The sequence below is a fragment of the Microcaecilia unicolor genome, chromosome 7 (genome assembly GCF_901765095.1).
Source record: "Microcaecilia unicolor chromosome 7, aMicUni1.1, whole genome shotgun sequence".
NCBI classification, from domain to species: domain Eukaryota; kingdom Metazoa; phylum Chordata; class Amphibia; order Gymnophiona; family Siphonopidae; genus Microcaecilia; species Microcaecilia unicolor.
In genome coordinates, this window is record NC_044037.1 from 75,195,661 (window position 1) to 75,219,251 (window position 23,591).

General features: G+C 44.6%; 1 protein-coding gene across 1 annotated transcript in view; it reads right to left on the bottom strand.

Annotated features, from left to right (window-relative positions):
* XPNPEP2 (X-prolyl aminopeptidase 2) overlaps positions 1 to 23,591 on the bottom strand; it is a gene marked incomplete in the record, with an annotated part of 77,185 nt that continues 53,594 nt past the window's right edge. The window contains 6 exon segments of the mRNA XM_030209810.1: positions 1 to 635; positions 1,245 to 1,343; positions 2,069 to 2,145; positions 4,134 to 4,193; positions 10,404 to 10,508; positions 10,672 to 10,741. Coding sequence (XP_030065670.1) covers positions 435 to 635; positions 1,245 to 1,343; positions 2,069 to 2,145; positions 4,134 to 4,193; positions 10,404 to 10,508; positions 10,672 to 10,741 — 612 coding nt within the window.

A 23,591-nucleotide genomic window follows, 5' to 3' on the forward strand; every position in this document is an offset into this window, starting at 1 on the left:
TGTGTTTTTTCACATTTATACAAGTTATGTATTAATTCGCAGCACATCACATTTTTATTACATTTTTTTATTATTTTTTATTCATTTTGGTTATTTGTTAGCTTGGCATATACTCTGGAAATAGTTTTTGCATGATCAAGCTTTCAACAACTAGAAAAAGAGGTTTTTTTGTATGTGAGACCTTCACTTTGGAACTCCTTACCTGATGCTCCTTCTCATTTTTGTTTCACTACACTTATATAAACTAAGTTGTTCCAACATTATTTTATTTAATGTGATTTTTGACTCTTATCTTTTAAGGAGCTGTATGTTTAATGTATCTGGAACTAGTTATTGTTATTTTGTAAACCACTTTAACACTGAGGTACAAATGTGGTATATAAAATCAATAAATTCAATTCAGTTCTTTTGTCTTTTTTGCCTGCTAGCCACTGTCAGACCAAGACCCTTTGCAGGAACACATTTGCCAGCAAGGTGAAAGTCATTGTGCCCAAGGAAACTGCAGCAAGAGTCCCCTGTGAGAAAGACTCCGTGTTCCGCATTAGCCATGTGTACTCCTCCTCCAGCTTCTGGTTCTTGAGCTCTGGTCCAATGATCTTGCGGATGGTTTGATAGTAATTGTTCAAGTAATTAATCTGTTAATAGAGAGATGGAAAGCAGTGGGAAGAAGTGTGTAATGGACATAACATCATACCCCTGCATTCTATGTAGGTCACTCAGAGTGGGGTGCCCAAATCTAGGTGTGGATCTCAGATGCATGTGTAAACTAATTAGTCAGTTAGGCGCCAATTATTGGTGTTAATTGGCACCTAACTAGCAGTAATTAGGAGTTATGCACACATCTGCCCTATGTCCTATCTATAATGTACACCTAAATGTCATACTGCACAACTCAAAAGGGGGTGTGGCCATTGGAGGGGCATAGACGGGTTGGGGGTGTTCCCAGAAATTAGATGCGATGCTATAGAATACTTAGATTTACATGCCTAACTACCAACCACTGGTTGGGCATTAGGATTTATACCAGGTTTCAGCAGCTGCAAGTTCTCGCATCCAAAGTTGAGTGTGGGAATCCATGCTAAGCGCTCTTCTATGAAGGTTTCTTAGTGTTAAACGACCATTACAGAATTGGTACTTAGCACAGATCTTAAGGGCACCGAATTTTGGGCAGCTAATATTTTTGGCCCATAGTGTCTATTCTTCATTGGGCTCCTTCTGTAAGGTAGAATCCTACATGAACTCACCTGTGTGGCAGACATGATAGTTGTGTCAATGAGCTTCTGGTCATAGGGCACCAGGGTGATTGCCTCAAAGGTGAGGTAAGGCTGCCCTCCAAACATGTACTGTGAACCAAGGAGAGGAAAAGGAAGCAAAATCAAGGGAGACAAAGAAAGAAGAGAGGAAAAGGGGAGGGGAAAAGAGAAATAAATAGAGAAAGGTTAAACAGAAAGACAAGTGTACAAAATCAGAATCACACTGCTTATTAGCTTCTTTCTGGGATATAAACAAGGCTTAAGATATGCAGTTAGTCAAAGTTTTCACTTTCTACTCTGAATATCAGACCCAAGGTGTGAGTGACAGAAATGCATAAAAAGTTGCTTATTCTTAAATTTACATTTTTCCGTTCCAAGGTGAATAACACATACAACTATAAATACACACCCAATATTCAGCCTGATACTATCCATATAAGTTTTGAAAATACAGGACTAATGAAGTTACAAGTTCACTGGCCACTAATGAACATATATCTTCTTTTGAATATCAACCTGTATGTTTTCAAATGTTGGCCAAAGTTCATATAAATAAATTATAATATTTCTAATCTCTTCAGGGAAGGAATTCCACACTGTAGGGGCCAGACCAGTAAAAGTCCATTCTCTGGTTCTTACTCTGAAAGCTTCACAGGAGGAATGACAAGACTGTTTCTGACCTGATTGCACAATTCCCTTCAGCATATAAGATTCCATTTTGTCTGACAAGTTGCTGGGGCTGAAACCAGCTGGTCTTTATCATTGCATTTTGGATTGATGCATTCTCTCTCACCATAAGAAGGACATCAAATCACCTTTGTCTGGGCTTCTACCACAAGGGCCACATCTTCAATGCGGATCCCAAACCCTCCATCATGATAATATCCAGGTTCTAGAGGAAATGGAAGGGCAACAAAGTAAACCCACTGCTCTGGAGGTCTAGATCCCCATCACAGAATAAACAGAGACTACCCAGGCTGCTGCTAGACTGCATTGGCTCTCCACGTGTACTCTGTTCTCCATATCCTTTACACCCAACACAACCATGATCCTCTCAGCACTCCAGATGTGTTATGGACATTCCAGTGCACAACCTCCCCTTACTTCTGTACACGTTCAAATGTTTAGCCAGTGGCAGTCACTGGCACGGGCACCAGAACTGGATATCCAGGTTTATGTGTCTGGCTCTTGTCTGCTTAAGTGTGATATTCAGTTTCAAAAAACTATTTGCAATATTATAGAATACACCTGATCGGTGCAGGTATTTAGACTTGGTTTTAGGTGGCCTAAATTTTAGGCGCAAGAACAGCACGTGCGCGTATTCTATAGATTACACCTAACTTTAGGCGTAGTTTATAGAATCACGCTAACCGTGTGGTTTTATGGCCCATAGAATTTCCCCCTAAGCCCATTTCTTAGTGCGTTTTAGTAAAAGGGCTCCTTAGATTATAAGACCTGGGAGAAACAATCTACTTATTGTACTCAAATTGCAACACAGTAACACAGCAAATGACAGTTCTGCACAGTCCATCCAGACTGCCCAATAAGGTGACCACAACTGCACCTGACACTCTGTGCCGGTTATAGTCATTCATGATTAAACACTTGTTGGCAATTTGCTATCATGCCAACCACATATAGGCACCTAGAGCACAAGATTGGAAAGACAAATAACTAAACTGATACTATTGAGAAGGACTTGGCCTAATGAGTAGTATAATGGTTTGGAAAGCATGGTCTCACTTCTTCTAACCTTCAGCAAGTCACTTTCTCTCCTTTTCCTTGGTACCCATGTGAGATTGTAATCTCTTTAGGGAAAGGACTTATAGTAGCTAAATTCCATTTATTCTGTAAACTGCTATGAGTTAAAAATCCAAAATTTAGTACAAACATTGCGGAATTCCTTTTGTTGAAAACACAGTTGCATTTGTTTCGATTGCCCTAAAATACACAGGAACTCTCTGCTGTATCTGTATACTAGTTGTTGCTCCCACCAAGTTAAGTAAAGTTCTTGATGGCAGTCAGCATTTTTAAAAAATGCTGACTGTTGCTGGCTAAATTAGCCCTGGATATTCAGTGTTGGGCCATGTGCAGGCACTGGCACTACATATCCAGGGCTAATTGTCCCACTGATAGCCACTGGAGCTTATGTGGTTGCTGGATAATATTCATCCAGGGTCCGCATAAGACAGTTATGTAGGCCCTGGCTGAATATTGGCTAGCACCCTCATAACTTTTCAACTGCTCCTTTAGCCCTCTGAGCCCCCTCCTCCTCCCTTCCTGTCCCTCCCCCCAGCCTGCAACATCAAGAACCCTCTTCTACCCCCCCAGAGTATCCTCAAACCTTTCCTGGTCTCAATAAGCCCCCCTGGGCCTACCTCAGATCGCTGGTGGTCTAGTAGGGGTGATGGGGGTAGGAGTGAACCCCACTCACTCCTATCCTTAGCAACCGCATCCTCAAAATGGCTGTCTAATTTGCCTGGTTAGCTAGGCAGGTGCTGGCACTGAATATTGGCAGCACCCGCATAACTGTCAGCTCCTCCTCAAATCCACTTCCTGTACTGCTCCTGACCTGCCCACTTTCTACATGGGCGGTCAGAGCTGATCTTCAGTGGCACTGCCTGGTTAAGTGCTGCTGAATATTGGCAGTTGGGTGGCTCCAAGTGATTAAAACGGATAAGAGCCTCTCCTGCCCATTTAAATCACTTTGAATATCAAGAGGAAAGTGTTTGACTACATAAAAAAGAGAAGCAAAGGCTTATTCCTGCAGGAGGCCCTAAACCTCACATCAGTGAAACTTTGAGTGCACTGATTTTAAAATTTATGTAAACCTGGAAGAATTTCAAACTCCATCTAAACCAGAGCTACAAAGACACTTACCTATAGAAGTAAACATTCCTTTGGTCATTGGTATATTGTTGGATTGAAATCCTACAGGCCCTGAAATGAAAGCAAATTATAAATGAATCTTGGTGAACTAATGAGGCTGATAAAGAGAGGGAAAATGCAGGGCTACCTATTAGCAGAGTTACCAGTTGGCTTCAGGTCATCAGAGAGAAGTCAGGCCTCATTTTTTCTCATGACATGTGGAATATAATGGAGACAAACTCAAGCTTTGCTCAGCATATCTGCTGATGAAATCTAGTATTTCTAGATATTAGCCAAAGAATCCAGGCACTCCAATGAAAACATACAAGCAGAAATGAAATGATTCCTATATAATTCTTTACATAAATCTAACCTTTCAGTCCTAAAAAAGGATCTTCTTCATCAGGGTCTGAAATTTGGCATTTACTGTATATATATAACATTGGGAGGCCAATAAAAGCACTTATCCAGAAAGGAACATCACATCACAAGATGGTCAACTGAGTCCTGAGATTTGCTTGGCCCAAGACAAAAAATGGCAGCATTAAATGTTCCAAACCTGGTGAGCTAACCCACCCGAAATTAGAAACACCTGGTATAATGCTGTGTTTTTGGTGCTATTCCCAGAAAATCTTTCAGCTCTGGTGAAACTGCAGAGTTGCAGCGATGGCCACTACAGAGACATAAGTTCATCAACAGGACTTGACCTACACAAGCAGCACTCAAGCACAGCACAAGCAGGCAAAGACGGCACCAGAAATGATCACAAGGTCAATCTAAAAAGACAGCAGTGATCGAAGAATCCCTTAAAGTGGCAGAGGAGGAAGAGAATCTGGTAACACAGATCTGCACCACTCAGCAGATTCATCCACTCAGCTCCCCCTGTTTCTCAGTTAACCCACCCCAACCTCTTCCTGTGAGACTGTCTTTGAAATGCTTTTGTGTTTCACTTATATATACTGATATTTGCAACATTTGCTTATTTCTGATCTGAAGAAGAAGAGTTACCTTTGAAAGCTAAACTTGGATGGGGCAAATGGCAGAAATTAACTTCCTGTCATATAAATATAACTCTCAAAGTAATTGGCAAAAGTAAAACTCTCAAAAGAACACAACAATTCTAACTCTGTGAGGTGCATTCGTATTGTTTGAAAGGGTAAGGGAAAAAGCCTCTGATTCAAGCCCAACCTCCAACCCAATAGTTATCTACTATAATAAAACTCAGCCTCAATGTTCTGAAGTCACTCAGTCACTCACTGAAGGGTTCATGGATTCATGGTGGTGAAGTCACAACACTGACCATGTCTCTCTGCCCCGCCCTCGCATGACGGACCAATCAGAAAAAACACCCTCAACATTCTGAAACACAAAAGACCATCACAACACCGTTCCCAGGCAACACTAGGCAACGTAAGACGGACCAATCAGAGGAAACTACGTGACAATAAGGGAGGAGCATTCCCCAGCAGAATGGCTCATTATCTGTGCAGCACGGAGAGCACAGAACCACCGCTGGAACGAGAGAAAAATATTCCTGCTGTGGGTATGTGCAAAAATAGACCGGGGGAGGGGGGGGGGGGAGAAATTTTTAAATGCCTAATGCCAGTACTGAAGAGTGCCAGAGGACCTAAAGCACAGACTATATTTGGGATCGCTTGACATGGAGTCAGAGGAGCCGGAAAACAACGTGCCCGTCACCATCTGGGAGGTGGGCGAACACGACAAGCTGCGGCCCAGCTGGAAGGATTACCCGTGACCCAGCCAGCAGTAAACAGCGACCAAGGAAGGGGGAGGAGTACTCCTTCCCTGCCTAGGAATCGCTGGAGACTGGCTGTCAAACTAACGAAACAACCGCACAACAACGCACCACCTCCATCATTCGAAAGGCATCCACTCTTTCTTCAACAGAAATGCAAACTAATAATACAAAACAAACAAAGAATACATGATTTCTCAGGCGGCTGCAGGTAACTCCCCACCCCCTTCCCCTTTTGCCGAAGCGGCCAAGGACGTGCCCAACCATCCCCAGCCTCAGGCAAGCTGTCTCCCACCTCGGGGATTCCCTGAGCACCCGGAAAAAGACGGCGCTGATTCCTGCAGCGCATAAATGTTTCAGCATTCCCCTGCAGCCGGCCTGAAATGGAACAAACATACCGGATCACCCCCCGACGGCCCGAGACCGTGCTCTTCTCCCTTCCGCCAACTAAAAACAACCATCCCCGTCCTCAGGCAAGCCGTCACCCACCTCCAGGATGCCCAGAATCCCAGCCCAATGGAAAAAGAGGGCGCTGCTTCCAACAGCACATTTCTCTTCCAGCATTCCCCTACAGCACCCCTGAAACGGCCCAAAAAAAACTGACAGACAAAGAACGTGCTCCTCTACCTTCCGCCCATCTAAAACAACACTGCTGCCTCAGCACAACACAAAAAAAAAAACATGGAAAAAAAAAACAACACTCAACAAAGGCTGACCCCCCCTACAAACACATTTACATTTCACCAATAGAAAGACCCCCCTCCACAAACCTCCTTGACAGACAAAACCACACACACACAGTACAACAGAAACACACCCTCAAAGCCACACACCAATCCAACCCACTTTGCCAGCACAGCACAGCACATCCCCCAACCCCCAAGCAAAAAAACAAAACAAAACAAAAAAGACACACATCAACAACCTGCACACACACACACACGCACACACACACATACACACAAAATAACTCTGTGACACATACACACACAAAAAAACACATGCTAGCGCCCGTTTCATTGGTTTCGGAAACGGGCCTTTTTTACTAGTAAGTTAATAACAAGGGTGGAGTATATATAAATGTTGGGTATATTTTTCGTCATAGGCAAAAAACCCCTTGGATATACATAAATGCTATCTCCACAGAGTATATGAAGGATCCAAATAAAAACATGAAAGAATGAAATCCAAACTTAGCTTTCAAGTGTGAGTGCAGGGAAATGTGTGAGTCATTGGTTCAGCACCTCACAGAGTTAGAATTGTTGTGTTCTTTTGAGAGTTTTCATTGGTTATATATAGAAATTAACTTCCTTACACTTCTGTAACCACTACTGTAATCACTGACAGAATTAAGATGCTTAGGAGGCCCCCTTGGGTAGCTAGGAGAGTATTGTACCTGCTCAAGGAGAGAGGCAAGATAAATGTTCCAAATTTCAGGAAATACTAGTTTGAGACAAAACTGAAGGCAATTGTAGAGTAGGTGTGTTAGCCTGCAAAGCTTTCAGTTAGGGTTGAGCATAATTCTAAGGTGGGGGTAGATTTGGAGCAGTTAGTTTGGAGGGAATTGCTAGTAAAAATGGGAAGTTGACTGTCTTTGATGGTCCTTTCAGTGAAATCTGTAGGAAGTGGAAGCAAACATTATTAGAGGAGAAGAAATATGCATGTTTGACAGATGGGAAAAAGCAGGTTTCAAAGTTCAAGATTAGGTTTATTTTTTTATCCTGGTTAGGGTCAGACCATCAAAGTAGTGTACAATATCAAAAAACATAATGGTACAATAAAACATAAGTCATAAGATAGTACAAATAAAAAAATGTAAGTGCAAGGCAAAGGCAGAGAAACAGAGAATTCTACTGTAGGCTTCGACTAGATTAGGTGATCGCACTCAATTGAGCAAAAATCACCAGTTGAAAGCTGCATGGAGCAGGTGGCTTTAAGCTTGTGGCAAAGCATTCCACAAAGTGGGGCCCATTACACTAAACATTGAAGTGTGATAGGTATGTAAAGGCACAGTTCGGTGTCTGGGAATAGCCAACAGCTGATGTTGACTGGAACACAGTGTCCTAAAGGGCATATAGGAAATCAGGTGAGAGAACAAAAAAGCTGGGGACCCGGAATACAAAACTTTATAAACTAGCAACAGGATTTTGTAGTTGATCCTGTATTCCACGGGGAGTCAGCTTTCAAATTTCGATAGAGGTTGTTACATGGTCAAACGTGTGCTTTATGGAGCAATTTAATGGCAATGTTCTGAATCAGAAACACAGAAACATAGAAATATAATGGCAGATAAGGGCCATAAGGCCCATCCAGTTTGCCCTTCCTCAGCAACCATTAACTCCTCCTTTTCCCAAGGGACCCCACGTGCCTGTCCCATGTTTTCTTAAATTATGACACAGTCCTCGTCTCCATGACCTCCATTGGGAGGCCATTCCATGCTTCCACCACCCTTTCCATGAAAGAGTATTTCCTTCGATTCCTCCTAAGCCTACTTCCTCTTAACTTCATCCTATACCCTCTCATTCCAGAGTTTTCCTTTATTTGAGAAAGGCTCACCTCCTGTACATTAATGCCACTGAGGTATTTAAACATCTCTATCATATCTCCTCTCTCCTGCCTCTCTTCCAGTGCATACATGTTGAGATTTATAAGCCTGTCCCTACACATTTTATGGCAGAGACCTCTTACCAATTTTGTAGCCACCCTCTGGACCAGCCCCATCCTGTTTATATCTTTCTGTAGGTGTGGTCTCTAGAATTGCAGGCAGTACTCCAAATGGGGTCTCACCAGAGACTTGACTTATACAAGGGCACTATCACCTCCTTTCTCCTGCTGGTCATCCCTCTCATTATGCACCCAAGCATCCTGCTGGCTTTGACCGTCACCTTTTCTACCTGTTTGGTCACCTTAAGGTCATCAGACGCAATCACTCCCAAGTCCCGCTCTTCTTTTGTATGCAGAAGCACTTCACCCCCTATATTGTACTGTTCCCTTGGATTCCTGTAACCCAAGTGCATGACCTTGCATTTCTTAGCATTAAATCTTAGTTTCCAATTTTTGGACCATTCTCTTCTTCATGCCATCCACACCCTCAGGGGTGTCCACCCTATTACAGAGCTTGGTATCATACGCAGAGAGACAAATCTTACCAGACAGCCCTTCCGCAATATCACTCACAAAGATGTTAAAAAGAGATGGCCCAAGGACCAACCCCAACGGTATACAACTGATAACATCCTTTTTCTCAGAGCAAGCTTCATTTACTACTACCCTCTGGCTCCTCCCATTTAACCATTTTTTTACCCAGTCAGTCACTTTAGGTCCCATACCGAGGGCACTCAAAGACATCATGACCTGCCTCTAGTGAAGCCATGCTGCCTCGGGTCCTGGAGTCCATTCTATTCGAGAAACCTCACCATCTTCCACTTTAGAAGCGTTTCCATTAGTTTACTCACCACCGAGGTCTGACTGACCGGTCTGTAATTACCAACCTCCTCCTTGCTTCCGCTCTTGTGCAGAGGGACCAAATCTGCCTTTCTCCAGTCCTCTGGGACCACTCCAGACTCTAAGGAAGCTATAAGGAAAGGCTAAAGCGGCTAAGGCTTTTCAGCTTGAAAAAGAGAATAGGGGGCACACAATGAAGCTACTAAATAGTACATTTAAAATAAACTGGAGAAAATATTTCTTCACTCAACATGTAATTAAACTCTGGAATTCGTTGTCAGACAATATGGTAAAAGCAGTTACCTTAGCAGGGTTTAAAAAAGGTTTGGTTAATTTCCTAAAAGAAAAGTTCATAGTCCATTATTAAGATGGACTTGGGAAAATCCACTGTTTATTTCTCGGAAAAGCAGTATAAAATTTGTTTCACTCTTTTGGGATCATGCCAGGTACTTGTGTCCTGGATTGACCACTGTTCAAACAACAAAAGTGGAAAGAACACCAGAATACCACAGGGAAGTGTGCAGCAATGAGCAGGAGTGGGAAATGGATCTGGGCACTTCAAACACAGACCAAGGAACACCAAAAACTGTCAGTACCACATCTTTTTGAGACTCTTTATCTTTCCAATGAACGGTCTTTTTCAGGGCCTCTGTCAGCAACTGAGTCTTTGAAGGTAGCCTCATCTATTTACAACATGATACTTTTACAAGACTCCCGAGGCAGGCACGTTAGTGCCAAAACATAATACTGTGTCGAGTCATCATTTAGAGTCACCAATAAAAGTTTCAATTATGTATTTTGTGCTCCTTGGTCTGTGTTTGAAGTGCCTGGATCTGTTTCCCACTCCTGCTCTTGTTCAAAACAGGATACTGAGCTTGATGGATCTTCCGTCTGTCCCAGCATGGCAATGCTTATGTGCTTATGTAATATTCCTCCAATGCAATGAGCTTCCTCAGTCATACCCTAACCCCGCTGCTTTATGATGCTCAGACTGAAATGGCAACAGAGACCTTGAGTGACTGGCACAATTATTAAACTGCAGGACTAATGACAAAATAGCACATCTTAGTAAAATTACATACATTCATGGATAGAGAGGAAGTTGCCAATTCCATGACCAGTTCCATGACCATAATTCAGTCCAGCCTCCCAGAGGGGCTTTCGTGCAAGCGTCTCCAGAGGTCTCCCTGCAACCAGAAACAGCAAAACCTTTCAGATAGTGAGTATGAAACTATGGGTGGAAGACATACAGTTAGTTTCATAGTAAAATTCAAGTCCTCAGCTGACAAGGGGAGTAATGGTGAATCACTTCCTGAAAGAAACACAGTGTTGTTTGACTCACACACCTACCTGAAGATTCTGAAGGAAAGATGAGCATGGTCAGGTCAAGATTTCCCATCAACACTCGCGTATAAGCTTCCTGGTAGGAACAGAGGGAAAGCAAGCCTGAGATTCAGTCTAAAAGCAGAGATTTAATCTGTGTATGTGTTTGTGGTTTTTGGGTCTGATTTCTTTGTGTAGTTTGTGTGGGTGTATTTTAGTCTGTGTATTTGTGTGTATATTTCTTTGTGGCTATATTTGTGCTTTTATATGCGTGAATATATTTTTGTGTAGATATTTTTCTGTGTGTATGTATATATTCTCTGTTGGTATATTTCTATATATCTAAGCAGTAAATACTGGGGCCCTTTTACAAAGGCATGCTGAAAAATGGCCTACGGTAGTGTAGACGCGTGCTTTGGGCATGCGCAGAATCATTTTAGAGCGCACCTGTAAAAATTGCCGCACATCCATTTTGGGTCTGAGACCTTACCGCCAGCCATTGACCTAGCGGTAAAGTCTCATGCGGTAACTGGGCAGTAATGACCTGCACGCGTCAAATGCCACTTAGCGCGTGCCCAATACGCAAATAAAAATTATTTTTCAGATGCACGTATTGGACGCACGCCAAAAATGAGATTACCACAAGAGCCACGCGGTAGCTGGGCGGTAACTCCGTGTGCCTAGATGTTTACATGGCTTAGTAAAAGGGCCCCACTGGTTGCAGATGGAGGAAGAAGATTTTGGGATTATGTAGGAAGCAAGCGAAACCTAGTTCAGAAACTAAGCTGACCCCTGCCTGAAACAGATTAAAGGAGGATGCTGAGTGGAAAGAGACAATAATCCTGTGCCCTCTCCCCATCTTATTAACAAAGAAGGATAGAGCAGTTCTGTCTATGAGAGTGTGCCTCTATGCTTGTAATACATGGACAATGCACACCTATATGTGACCACACCAACCTTTAGGGATCTGCAGGCAGACATATGCATGCACATTAGTTTAAATATGTGTGAAAACATGTTTATATGTGGGGGTGTATGTCTATGTGTATGCTTAGGATGGGGTAAATTTTCAAAGTCTAAGGGGTCCTTTGAATGCATGCTAAAAATAAGTGTGTGCTAAATGCTAGAAATGCCCATATATTCCTATGGGCGACTCTGGTGTCTATCATTAGCGTGCGCTAAAAATGCTAGCGTGCCTTTGTAAAAGACCCCTTTAGAGATCTATGTCATAAAACGCAAGCAGAATTAATTTTAGCATGGGCTAACAAAAAATTTAACTGGCATATTAAAAAGACACTTAAAGAGGGGTATAAAATGATTTAACCTGCTTGTGATAAAAAATTGTCAAATACAGTGTGCTCATGCAGTTTAGTGAAGAATGCTGTGGGCGATATTAAGCTCCTCCCTCCCACTGACATCATATATAGGTGTTTCCACCACCCTTATGAGTTGTCGCTGCTGAGGCAAGAATACCTTCTCTATTCAGTCTTACTACCACTACTACTACTACTTATCATTTCTATAACACTACTAGACATACGAAGTTGTACACGTGAACATAAAGAGACAGTCCCTGCTTGACAGAGCTTACAATCTAATTAGGACAGATAAACAGGATAAATAAGGGATAAAGGAATTACTAAGGTGAGACTGACAAAACATGGGTACTGAACAAGTAAATAGAGGTTATGAATTAAAAGCAGCATCAAAAAGGTGGGCTTTTAGCCTAGATTTGAAGACAGCCAGAGACGGAGCTTGATATACTGGCTCAGGAAGTCTATTCCAAGCATATTGTGCAGCAAGATAAAAGGAATGGAGTCTGGAGTTAGCAGTGGAGGAGAAGAGTACACATCAGAGAGATTTACCCAATGAACGGAGTTCCCGGGGAGAGTGTAGGGAACGATAAGAGTGGAGAGGTACTGAGGAGCTGCAGAGTGAATGCACTTATAGGTCAATAAGAGGAGTTTGAACTGTATGCGGAAATGGATAGGAAGCCAGTGAAGTGACTTGAGGAGAGGGCTAATATGAGCATAACAACACTGGCAGAATATAAGTCGTGCAGCAGAAATTTGAACAGATTGAAAGGGAGATAGATTGCTTACTGGGAGACCTGTGAAAAGCAAGTTGCAATAGTCTAAGCAAGAAGTGATAAGAGTGTGGATAAAGGTTTTGGTAGTGTGCTCAGAAAGGAAAGGACACATTTTGGTGATATTATAGAGAAAGAAAGAACAGGTTTTAGTAGGCTGTTGAATATGTGCAGAGAAAGAGAGAGAGGAGTCAAAGATGATCCCAAGGTTATGAGCTGACGAGACAGGGATGATGAGAGTGTTATCCACAGAGATAGAGAATGGGGGAAGAAGAGAGGTTGGTTTAGGGGAAAATATAAGAAGCTCAGTCTTGGTAATGTTTAGTTTCAGATGGTGGTGAGACATCTAGGCAGCAATGTCAGGCAGGCAGGCTCATACAAGTCGCTGCAATGTTTGGACATTTTAACCTCTCTTGTATTGTGCACTTTAGTGGAGGACACCAGGGTGGATGACATCATATTTTGGCACTTCTACCACCCGTAAGAGTCACAGTTGTTATGGCAGGCTGCTGCAGGTGTGCCAACTAAGGGGTATGACAAAGGGGCATATCCTTTTGTATAACTCTTCATGTGTGACCTTTGTACCGACATTGTGTGGTGTGTGCGGCACAGATGTGGAGTTTTGTTATTAGAAATGGCAGTTTTGTTACCACTGTAAATGCTATTTGGGAATCCTAAGGGCTTTTTCCCCCTTTTTGTTTAGGGACTAGATTGTCCGTATGATTGGATGATTTTTCCAGAATATTTATGGGGGGTGAGAGATTTAAAAGAAGTGGATATTTGGGAAGAATGAGAGGGTCTCAGAAGAGGACGGGTATGAGAATGGTAGATGAAGGGGTTGAAGTAGGAGAGTGGGAGGGGGTTATATATTTTAGTGATGTTGGGTAGAGGCAGGTATGGAAAGAGGGGGTGGAAGGGGGAGGTTACTAGGGAACCAAAGAGGGCTTTTTTTGAGGGGGTACATGGTGGTACTGAGTATAGGCACCTTTTCCGTTGTCTGCTAAAGTTGACCTATTGATCCCAAGTTTTAATAAAAGAGTTCAGGCTTTACACACCAATTCTGCCTTGTTGTAGATTCTGTGACTGGTTGAAGGGGGCCTGGCCACTGTGGGGTGGATCCGTCAGTGATCACCCTACCCCTGAAGGGTGCCCTAGCATTTGAGTACTGGCACCTTTTTTGCTAGAAAAAATACATTGCAAACACAGATTTGGCCTTCTAATATAATTCCAGTTTTGTTGGGTTTAACAATTTCTGTAGTAACAGGGATGGGTTGTTATGGGTAATATGTGAGTATATGGGGTATAAGACTGGGGCAGAGAAAGGAAGTTACTTTTGGCAAAATTAAAGAAGGGGATGGGTAATTTACTATCAGATGTTTGACACTTGTGAGAATCAGAGAAGTCACAGAGCCCAGAATGCAGGGGGGAAGAGAGAAAAGCCAGAGTGGAAAATCTACAGATCCCAGAATGCATTGCGGAATGGGAGGAGTTGGAGCAGGTAGGAGGAGAAGGTGTGGAAGAGGAAATGGAGGTGGGAGAGGAAGTGGCTGGAGAAGAAGAGTGACTTCTAGAGGAGCCCAAAAGTATCATGAAAAGAATAATAGTCAGGAGAGATCCGGTGGGTGGATGTCAAGAGGTAAAGTGTTGACAAATGAGGGTGGTGGATCTTTAAAGCCTGTCTAAGCCGGGCTGTGTAAAAAGCCTAGTTAAGCTGAACTGTTTGAGGCCTTGCTGAAGAGGGCGGTGTTTGAAAGCGGGGCTAGCTGAACTTTGGAGAGAAAGCCTGGCTAAGCTGGGCTGTGTTTAAAGCCTAGCTAAGTTGAACTGTGTTGAGGCCTTGCTGAAGAAGGCGGTGGGGGAAGGCCTGGCTAGCCAAACTGTGTTGGAAGCCTGGCTAGCAGAACTGTGTTTAAAGCCTGACCAGCTGAACTTTGTTGAAAAGCCTGGCTAGTTGAACTGTGTTTGAATCCCGGCTAGCAGAACTGTGTTGGAAGCCTGGCTAGCAGAACTGTGTTTAAAGCCTGACTAGCTGAACTTTGTTGAAAAGCCTGGCTAGTCGAACTGTGTTTGAATCCCGGCTAGCAGAACTGTGTTTAAAGCCTGACTAGCTGAACTTTGTTGGAAAGCCTGGCTAGTCGAACTGTGTTTGAAGCCCGGCTAGCAGAACTGTGTTTAAAGCCTGACTAGCTGAACTTGGTTGGAAAGCCTGGCTAGTCGAACTGTGTTTGAAGCCCGGCTAGCAGAACTGTGTTTAAAGTCTGACTAGCTGAACTTTGTTTGAAAGACTGGCAAGCTGAACTGTGTTGCACCGCCTTGCTAGCGGAACTGTGTGGCAGTGAGAGCGAACTGCACGGACGAGTGTGGAGTCGGAAGCAGACAGCATGGATAAGTGAGAGATACAATTACACGGCCGAGAGGAGCGGCTGCCATATGGTGGCAGTGGTGGGATTACAGTGAACCTTCACGTGGAGGAGGAGAGGCCTCTGGAAGGCCGAGGGAGTTCCAGACCTGACCCGTCAAGTAACCAGAGCGAGGTGGTGGTGTCCGGGAGATTCCTGAAGCCCGTCGAGGGGGCCAACGCTGACAAAGGCGCATTACTCGCCTACCCAGGTAAAGGGTACCTAGGGAGGAGGCGAGGGAGGATATAATAAACGGGGAGGCACAGTGCCTGTGAACTATAAAAAGATTTTTGTGAAAGTCCGCACTTGGGTGGCTGATTTTTGGTTCCCCGCAGATACCGTGGAGCCGGTGGACAAGATGGATCCCAAAGAACTGTTTGCGTTTATGACACACCAATTTCAGAAGCAGCAGGAAATGGCTCATCAACTTTTGGAGGAGTCGTTAGCTGCTTCCCGAGCCCAGCAACAGCCACTTTTGGATTTATTTCAAGAATTGCTGCGTAGTGGAGGCGGACTGCAGGGAGCAGGATTGAACTTGAGGCCCATCCGTGTGGAGGAAGGAGCGGGGACTGCTGTTCTTCCTGGGGTAAACTGGCTGCCTTGGGGTAAGCTAACTGACTCAGACAATATTGAGGATTACTTGGGAGCGTTCGAAAGGGTGGCTACGGCAGCCGGCTGGCCCCAAGAGCAATGGACCATTCGGTTGGCACCAGCCCTATCTGGGAGGGCTCTGGCTGCTTTTCGGGCTCTCCCTACCCTGGAAATAGCTGATTATGCGAAACTGAAAGAAGCTATTCTGGATAGGTATGGGCTAAATCGTCAGACTTATAGGAGACGATTTCGGGAGTGGAGGTGGACAGAGGGGGAGACACCTAGAGCACTGCTGCAAAAACTTTTAGATTTAGTGGGCAAGTGGCTGGAACCAGAGAAGAGATCAGTTAATCAAGTGTTCCAGGATGTAGTATTGGAGCAATTTTTAGAAGCTTTGCCTAATGCTCTTAGGGTGGACCTAGTGAGGAAGGGATGTGGGACCCTGGATGAAGCAGTCAGGAGTTTGGAGAATTTCTTAGAGTCCCAGCATTGTGGTGGAAAGGGAGGTCAGTTAGGTGAAAGGAGGCAGTTAAGCTTGGGGTTTAAGCCTTCATCTACTGAGGAGAGGGTGTGTTATAGGTGTGGATGCAAAGGGCACTTGAGAAGGGACTGTGCTTTGAAGTTAGGGCTCACCTCTTATTCTCAGGGTTCAGTGGCTGAGCAGCTTAAACAGACGGTAGAGATCTTGGGGGTCAAGGTCACTGGTTTGTTAGATTCAGGAGCTGATCAAACGATGCTGTCTCAGGGTTTGTGGGCGAGAATAAAAGGAAAGGGGAAAGGGTGTTTGAACAAGAAGAGGCAAGAGGTAGGCATTCAGTGTGTGCATGGAGAAGTAACTAAGTACCCTTTGCAGCGAGTTAGTATAACAGGGCCTTTGGGTAGACACTGGGTCTGGGTGGCTATCTTACCCCGTCTTCCTCAGGAGCTTATATTAGGAAGAGATTGGCCTTCTTTTTCTCACTGTTTAAGGGAGAAGGAGGGGTTGGTGGTTACGAGGGCTCAGGAGAGGGAGCAGAAGGATAGAGGGAAGGCATTAGCACAGATATTTCCCTTTCATGATGATGTGTTAGAGAGGCCAGGGAAGACTCGTGGGGAAGGAAGGGTAAAAAAACTAGCGCGTCGAGGGAGAGCGCAGATGTTGGAAGGAATGAGGCACACGGAGGACTTCCCAAAAAGGCCAGGGGAGTTGTTGGAGCAGTTTCCTTCTTTTCTTAAGGAACAGGAATTGGACCCTACGCTGCAGTATGTATGGGAGAGGGCCAGGGAAGAAGGGAGCAGGACACAGGGACCAGCTTTTATTATTGAGAAGGGCTTATTGTTTAGGGTAACAAAAGCCAGAGAAGGGGAGCCGCTGGTGAAACAATTATTAGTCCCTCGTGGGTTTCGGGAGGTGATACTAAGAGTAGCCCATGATCACCCATTGGGAGGACATAAAGGGACCCAGAACACCTTAAAACAACTGCTAGGTCGGTTTTATTGGCCTGGGGTGTATAAGGAGGTGAAGGCTTACTTTGATTCCTGTGGGTTATGTCAGAAGGTGGCGGAGAGAGGGCCAGGGCCAGGGCCAGTACCCTTACATCCGCTTCCTCGGATTGGGGTTCCATTAGGGCGAATTGCTATGGATATTATAGGCCCACTTATTAGGTCCACAAGGGGTTTATGTATATTCTGGTGATCATGGATATGGCTACGCGGTTCCCATGGGCAGTTCCTCTGCGTACCCTATCAGCCAAGGTTATTGCAGCAGAGCTTATTAGGCTGTTTTGTGAGGTGGGGTTTCCTAGGGAAGAATTGACTGACAGAGGAACAAATTTCCGGTCGGGCACACTTACCCAAGTATGGGAAGCTTTTGGTATTGTTCATATTAACACCTCGGCATACCATCCCCAAACTAATGGGCTAGTGGAAAGGTTTAATAAAACCTTGAAGACCTTGTTGAGGAAAGGATTAGGCTCTCCCTATGAAAATTGGGACCAACTACTGCCGTTTGCTCTATATGTGAGCCAAGATTGTGTTCAGTCCTCCCTTGGGGTTTCGCCCTTTGAGTTGATGTATGGGCGAGCTCCGAGGGGGGTGCTTGACATGGTAAAAGAACAGTGGGTTCCACCGGGGCAGGAAGATAAGACAGTGGTCTCATATCTGTATGACTTAAAGGGGCGGTTACGGAGATTAGGGAGTTGATGTATGGGCGAGCTCCGAGGGGGGTGCTTGACATGGTAAAAGAACAGTGGGTTCCACCGGGGCAGGAAGATAAGACAGTGGTCTCATATCTGTATGACTTAAAGGGGCGGTTACGGAGATTAGGGGCGTTATCCAGGGAAAATCTCAGGAGAGCCCAGGAGTATCAGAAAGAGAGGTTTGAATAAAGGGACTCAGGAAAGGTCATTTGAAGAAGGGGATAAAGTTCTGGTCAGGATCCCGGATGGTCCTCATAAATTTACTAGTAGATGGAGGGGACCTTGTACAGTGAAGAGGCAGTTGGGGCCCGTGACATATGAAGTGAGGAATGAATGGGGGAGAAATCAAACCTATCATGTTAATTTGTTGAAACCTTGGATGGAGAGGAAGGTCTTTGTGGGGAAGGTATGGGAGGAAGAGGAGGAAGACTTAGGGCCTCAAATCTCGGAAATCTTTAGCCCCAAAGAGCCAGTGGTGGGGGAAGGGTTAGAGAAGCAGCAGAAGGAACAGATTCAGACCCTTTTGAGAGAATTTCAAGATGTGCTTACGTCTTGCCCTGGTGAGACACATCTGATAACTCATAATGTTATTACAGAAAAAGGGAGGGTGGTGCGACAGAAACCGTATAGGTTATCACCAGTTAAACAGCAGGAAATAATCAAGCAGGTGGGGGAAATGCTGGATTTTGGGGTGATAGAGGAGTCAGGGAGTCCGTGGTCTAGTCCGGTGGTGCTGGTGCCGAAATCGGATGGGACGTGGCGCTTTTGTATTGACTTTCGTCAAGTTAATGCCCTGTCCCATCCTGATGCTTATCCTATGCTCCATATTGAGGAGCTGATAGACAGGCTGGGGCCTGCGCAGTTCTTGTCTACCTTAGATCTAACAAAGGGATATTGGCAGATTCCCCTTTCATTGGAGTCTCGACAAAAGACAGCATTTTGTACACCGGTTGGGCTGTTTCAGTTCAAGAGGATGCCTTTTGGATTGAATTCGGCAGCAGCATCCTGCCAGCGTCTGCTGGATAGGGTTTTGAGGCCGCATCAGGAGTATGGGGCTGCATACTTAGATTATGTTATCATTCATAGTACTGATTGGGAAACTCATCTAGTACAGCTGAGGAAGGTATTACAGTCTTTTAGAGAAGCCGGACTAACTCTAAATCCATAAAAATGTCATTTTGCAAAAAGGGAGGTTAAGTATCTTGGATATAAAGTGGGGAATGGACAGGTGAGACCATTGTGTGACAAGGTGAAGAGTATCCGTCAATTTCTCTTGCCCACCACCAAGAAAGGTTTGAGAGGGTTTCTGGGGTTAATAGGATACTACAGAAGGTTCATTCCTCACTTTGCCTCCCTGGCGGCTCCATTGACAGACATGTTGAAAGGGAATAGACCTAATCAGCTTAGATGGGGAGAGAGAGAGAAGCAAGCCTTTTCGGCTTTACGGTTAGCATTGTGTGAGGAACCCCTGCTTAGAACGGTGGACTTTGAGAAACCTTTTGTGTTGCATACAGATGCTTCAGGTGTGGGGTTAGGTGCTGTATTATCCCAGGTACATGAGGGGGAGGAACACCCAATTTTATATTTAAGCCGGAAGCTGCTGCCTCATGAAACTCGGTATGCCACCATTGAGAGGGAGTGTCTGGCCATTAAGTGGGCTATTCAAGAGTGTCAGTATTATTTGGAGGGACGCCCTTTTAAACTGATTACTGACCACACTCCTTTAAAATGGTTAGGGCAAATGAAGAACAATAATGCAAGACTCATGAGGTGGTATTTGGCATTACAGCCCTTCCAGTATTATATTGAGCATCGGGCAGGGAAGTTATTGCAACATGTGGATGTGTTGTCCAGGATTGCTAGTCTGGATGGGGAAAATGGTAAAAGGGAAAGGACTAGCAATATTTTGAGCAGGGGGGTATGTGAGAATCAGAGAAGCCACAGAGCCCAGAATGCAGGGGGGAAGAGAGAAAAGCCAGAGTGGAAAAACTACAGATCCCAGAATGCATTGCGGAATGGGAGGAGTTGGAGCAGGTAGGAGGAGAAGGTGTGGAAGAGGAAATGGAGGTGGGAGAGGAAGTGGCTAGAGAAGAAGAGTGACTTCTAGAGGAGCCCAAAAGTATCAAGAAAAGAATAATAGTCAGGAGAGATCCGGTGGGTGGATGTCAAGAGGTAAAGTGTTGACAAATGAGGGTGGTGGATCTTTAAAGCCTGTCTAAGCCGGGCTGTGTAAAAAGCCTAGTTAAGCTGAACTGTTTGAGGCCTTACTGAAGAGGGCGGTGTTTGAAAGCGGGGCTAGCTGAACTTTGGAGAGAAAGCCTGGCTAAGCTGGGCTGTGTTTAAAGCCTAGCTAAGTTGAACTGTGTTGAGGCCTTGCTGAAGAAGGCGGTGGGGGAAGGCCTGGCTAGCCGAACTGTGTTGGAAGCCTGACTAGCCGAACTGTGTTGGAAGCCTGGCTAGCAGAACTGTGTTTAAAGCCTGACTAGCTGAACTTTGTTGAAAAGCCTGGCTAGTCGAACTGTGTTTGAAGCCCGGCTAGCAGAACTGTGTTTAAAGCCTGACTAGCTGAACTTGGTTGGAAAGCCTGGCTAGTCGAACTGTGTTTGAAGCCCGGCTAGCAGAACTGTGTTTAAAGCCTGACTAGCTGAACTTTGTTTGAAAGACTGGCAAGCTGAACTGTGTTGCACCGCCTTGCTAGCGGAACTGTGTGGCAGTGAGAGCGAACTGCACGGACGAGTGTGGAGTCGGAAGCGGACAGCACGGATAAGTGAGAGATACAATTACACGGCCGAGAGGAGCGGCTGACACACTGTAGGCAGCTATGGAAGAACATAGTAGCATAGTAACATAGTAGATGATGGCAGAAAAAGACCTGCACGGTCCATCCAGTCTGCTCAACAAGATAAATTCATATGTACTACTTTTTATTTGTACCTGTCCTCTTCAGGGCACACAGACCGCATAAGTCTGCCCAGCACTATCCCCGCCTCCCAACTACCAGTCCCGCCTCCCACCACCAGCTCTGGCACAGACCGTATAAGGCTGCCCAGCACTATCTCCGCCTCCCAACCACCAGCCCCGCCTCCCACCACCGGCTCTGGCACAGACCGTATAAGTCTGCCCAGCACTATCCCCGCCTCCCAACCACTATCCCTGCCTCCCACCACCGGCTCTGCCACCTAAACTGGGCTAAGCTCCCAAGGATAACATTTACTTATGATTATGGAATCATGGTTGAGCGCTCATGGTCAGAATAGTTGCAATCGATTGTATATGGGAGAATTGCAGTTTTGGTAATTGTAGACTCCATAGAAAAAGGAGGAGGGTGGAGAATTTTAATGTTGGCAAAAGAGGCTTTGGAGCATTCCTATTCAATCAGTCTTAGGTGCTGAATATTTGGTTATGATGTGCAAGGCTCAAGGAGTTTAGATTTTATCTACCTAAAGAGCCCTGGATGAAGGGGTCCATGGATGATTTATTTGCTTTTAATTGCAGAAAGTTCCATGATGTTTAAGGATTTAGAGGCCCTTTTACAAAGCGGCGGTAGAGTTATCGCTGCTTTGTAGAGCGTCATCCCACTACGGGAGCTGGCAGTAGTGCTGACCCCACTGAGCACCATTTCCAGCGTGCCAGAAATGTTTTTACTTTTTTTCACCAGGGGCTTACCCGGTGGAAATCAGACAGCGCCACACACTGCTCGGTTAGCACTGGGTTAGCGCAGGAGCCCCTACTACCTCCTAAATAGGAGGCAGTAAGGGCACCCCCGGGAAATGGCCGTGGGACAAGTATAAACTTACTGCACAGCCATTTCCCTTTTTTCACAAAAACTCCGCTGTGGTAAACGGGGCCTCAGCGCGTGGCAAATCCGCCGAGGACACAACAGGGCCCCTTTTACTGCAGTGTAGTAAAAGGGCTCCTTAATGATTTAACTTGGGACTGTATGGATCAACAAAATGTGTTGCTGTTTGGGGAATTGTGTGAGACATTGGGCTTGAAACTAGTGATTCATGAATCCACACATTGTGCAGGCCATTAATTGGATTATAATTTTTATTGGTTCAGGGTGATAAGGGGAGGGGAGGTAGGTTAGCGTTTACACTGAATGAGTTACCATGGTAAGATCACAATTTGATCTGCTTGTCATTGGGAGGTTAAGTAGAAGAAAGAGAGAAGAGAGAAAAAATTGTGTAGGTCTCTGCACTAGTTAACCATGGAAGTATTCAGACTTAGGTGAGAATGACTTACTCGTTGTATGGGATATAGAGATGCAGGAAAATATTTCACTTTTTATAATGAAGGCCACAGTGCATGCATTAGCCCCATGTTTATGGAGGGGTTAAAATTGTTGAGGGCTGCGAGATGAACGGAGAGAGAAAAGTGCAAAGATCAGACTAGTAACTGGATCAGGAAGCCTATGTGGGAAAGAGCGGGGTACAAATGTAATAAATAAATAAGATGGAAGCAATGCATTATGATGAATTAGTGAAAGAGAAAAAAAGACGTTTTTAGGTTAGGGACTATAGTACATAGCAACAACGAACCAAGATAATTGTTTTCTTTGGTAAAATGTCTTTTGGTACCCCCAGCCTCTGATAGTAGTTTTGGGTTATGTCAAGTGATGTGAAGGAATGGTAACAATTTTTCTGGATAAGTTTCTGGCTATTGGGGGAGACAGGTGTAAGTTAGAGGCTGGTAGCGCTGGAGATGAGGGAGACGAGGTTATGGGGGAAAATTTTATGGGAGTTTTTTTCAGTTGATGGATAAATCTCAGAAAAATGAAGGTATTACATATATGCTATCAACTACTTGTGCGGATGGGAGGAAGATAGAAAGGACTGGTTGTTTAGGATACCAAATGGATCTATGGCTATATGACTGTTGTTGAAAAATCAAAAATTGGAGGGATTTTTCTCAAGTTATTGTCCAGTTGAGAATCTTCCATATCTAGATAAACATATTGAGAAGGTGGTAGTTTACTGGTTCATTGATTTGATGGATATATATGATTTGTTGGACCTGTCTGTATTAGTCTGAGTTTTGATGTTACTTTCAGTACTGGATGATTTCTTGCAGTGGACCGATAGAGGTGGGAGTTCTGTTCCACTCATTATTAGTGACACTAGAAATCATAAATTCTTGTTGTAGAGGTTGAGGGAAGGGGGCACTTGAGGAACAGTTTTGAATCGATTTCAACCTTCGCTTGTCATACTCCCGTCTTAGATGTCTTCTGAAAGCACTTTGATTTGCGATAGTGTTTGCTGTGGGTACTTTGGCTGGGGCCTGGTCTGGCTGTTAGCTGCTCAGCTACCTTGTTTGCTACCTAGTTTCTTTCCTGTTTGCTTTTCTCTTCTTTCCAACCTTTTTTGTCTTGCTCTTATTTTCTTTCCTATTGGTGCATTGTAGTTCCTTTCTGCTTCTTTTTATTGTATGTACACCGCTTTGATTCCTGCACTGCACGGCCATGTATTACCATTACTTCAAGAACTCTACTGGCTCCCTGTTCTGTTCTATATCCAGTTTAAGTGGCCGATTTTTATATTTAAGGTCCTTTATGGGTTAGAACCATCATATCTGACAGCTAAGTTGGAAAGGCATGTGCCATACGGCAACACTGTCCTGAGGGAAGGAAACTGCTAGTGATAATGGGTTTGACAGAGGCACAATTAGAAAGGACTTTGGGGGCGGGGGGGGGGG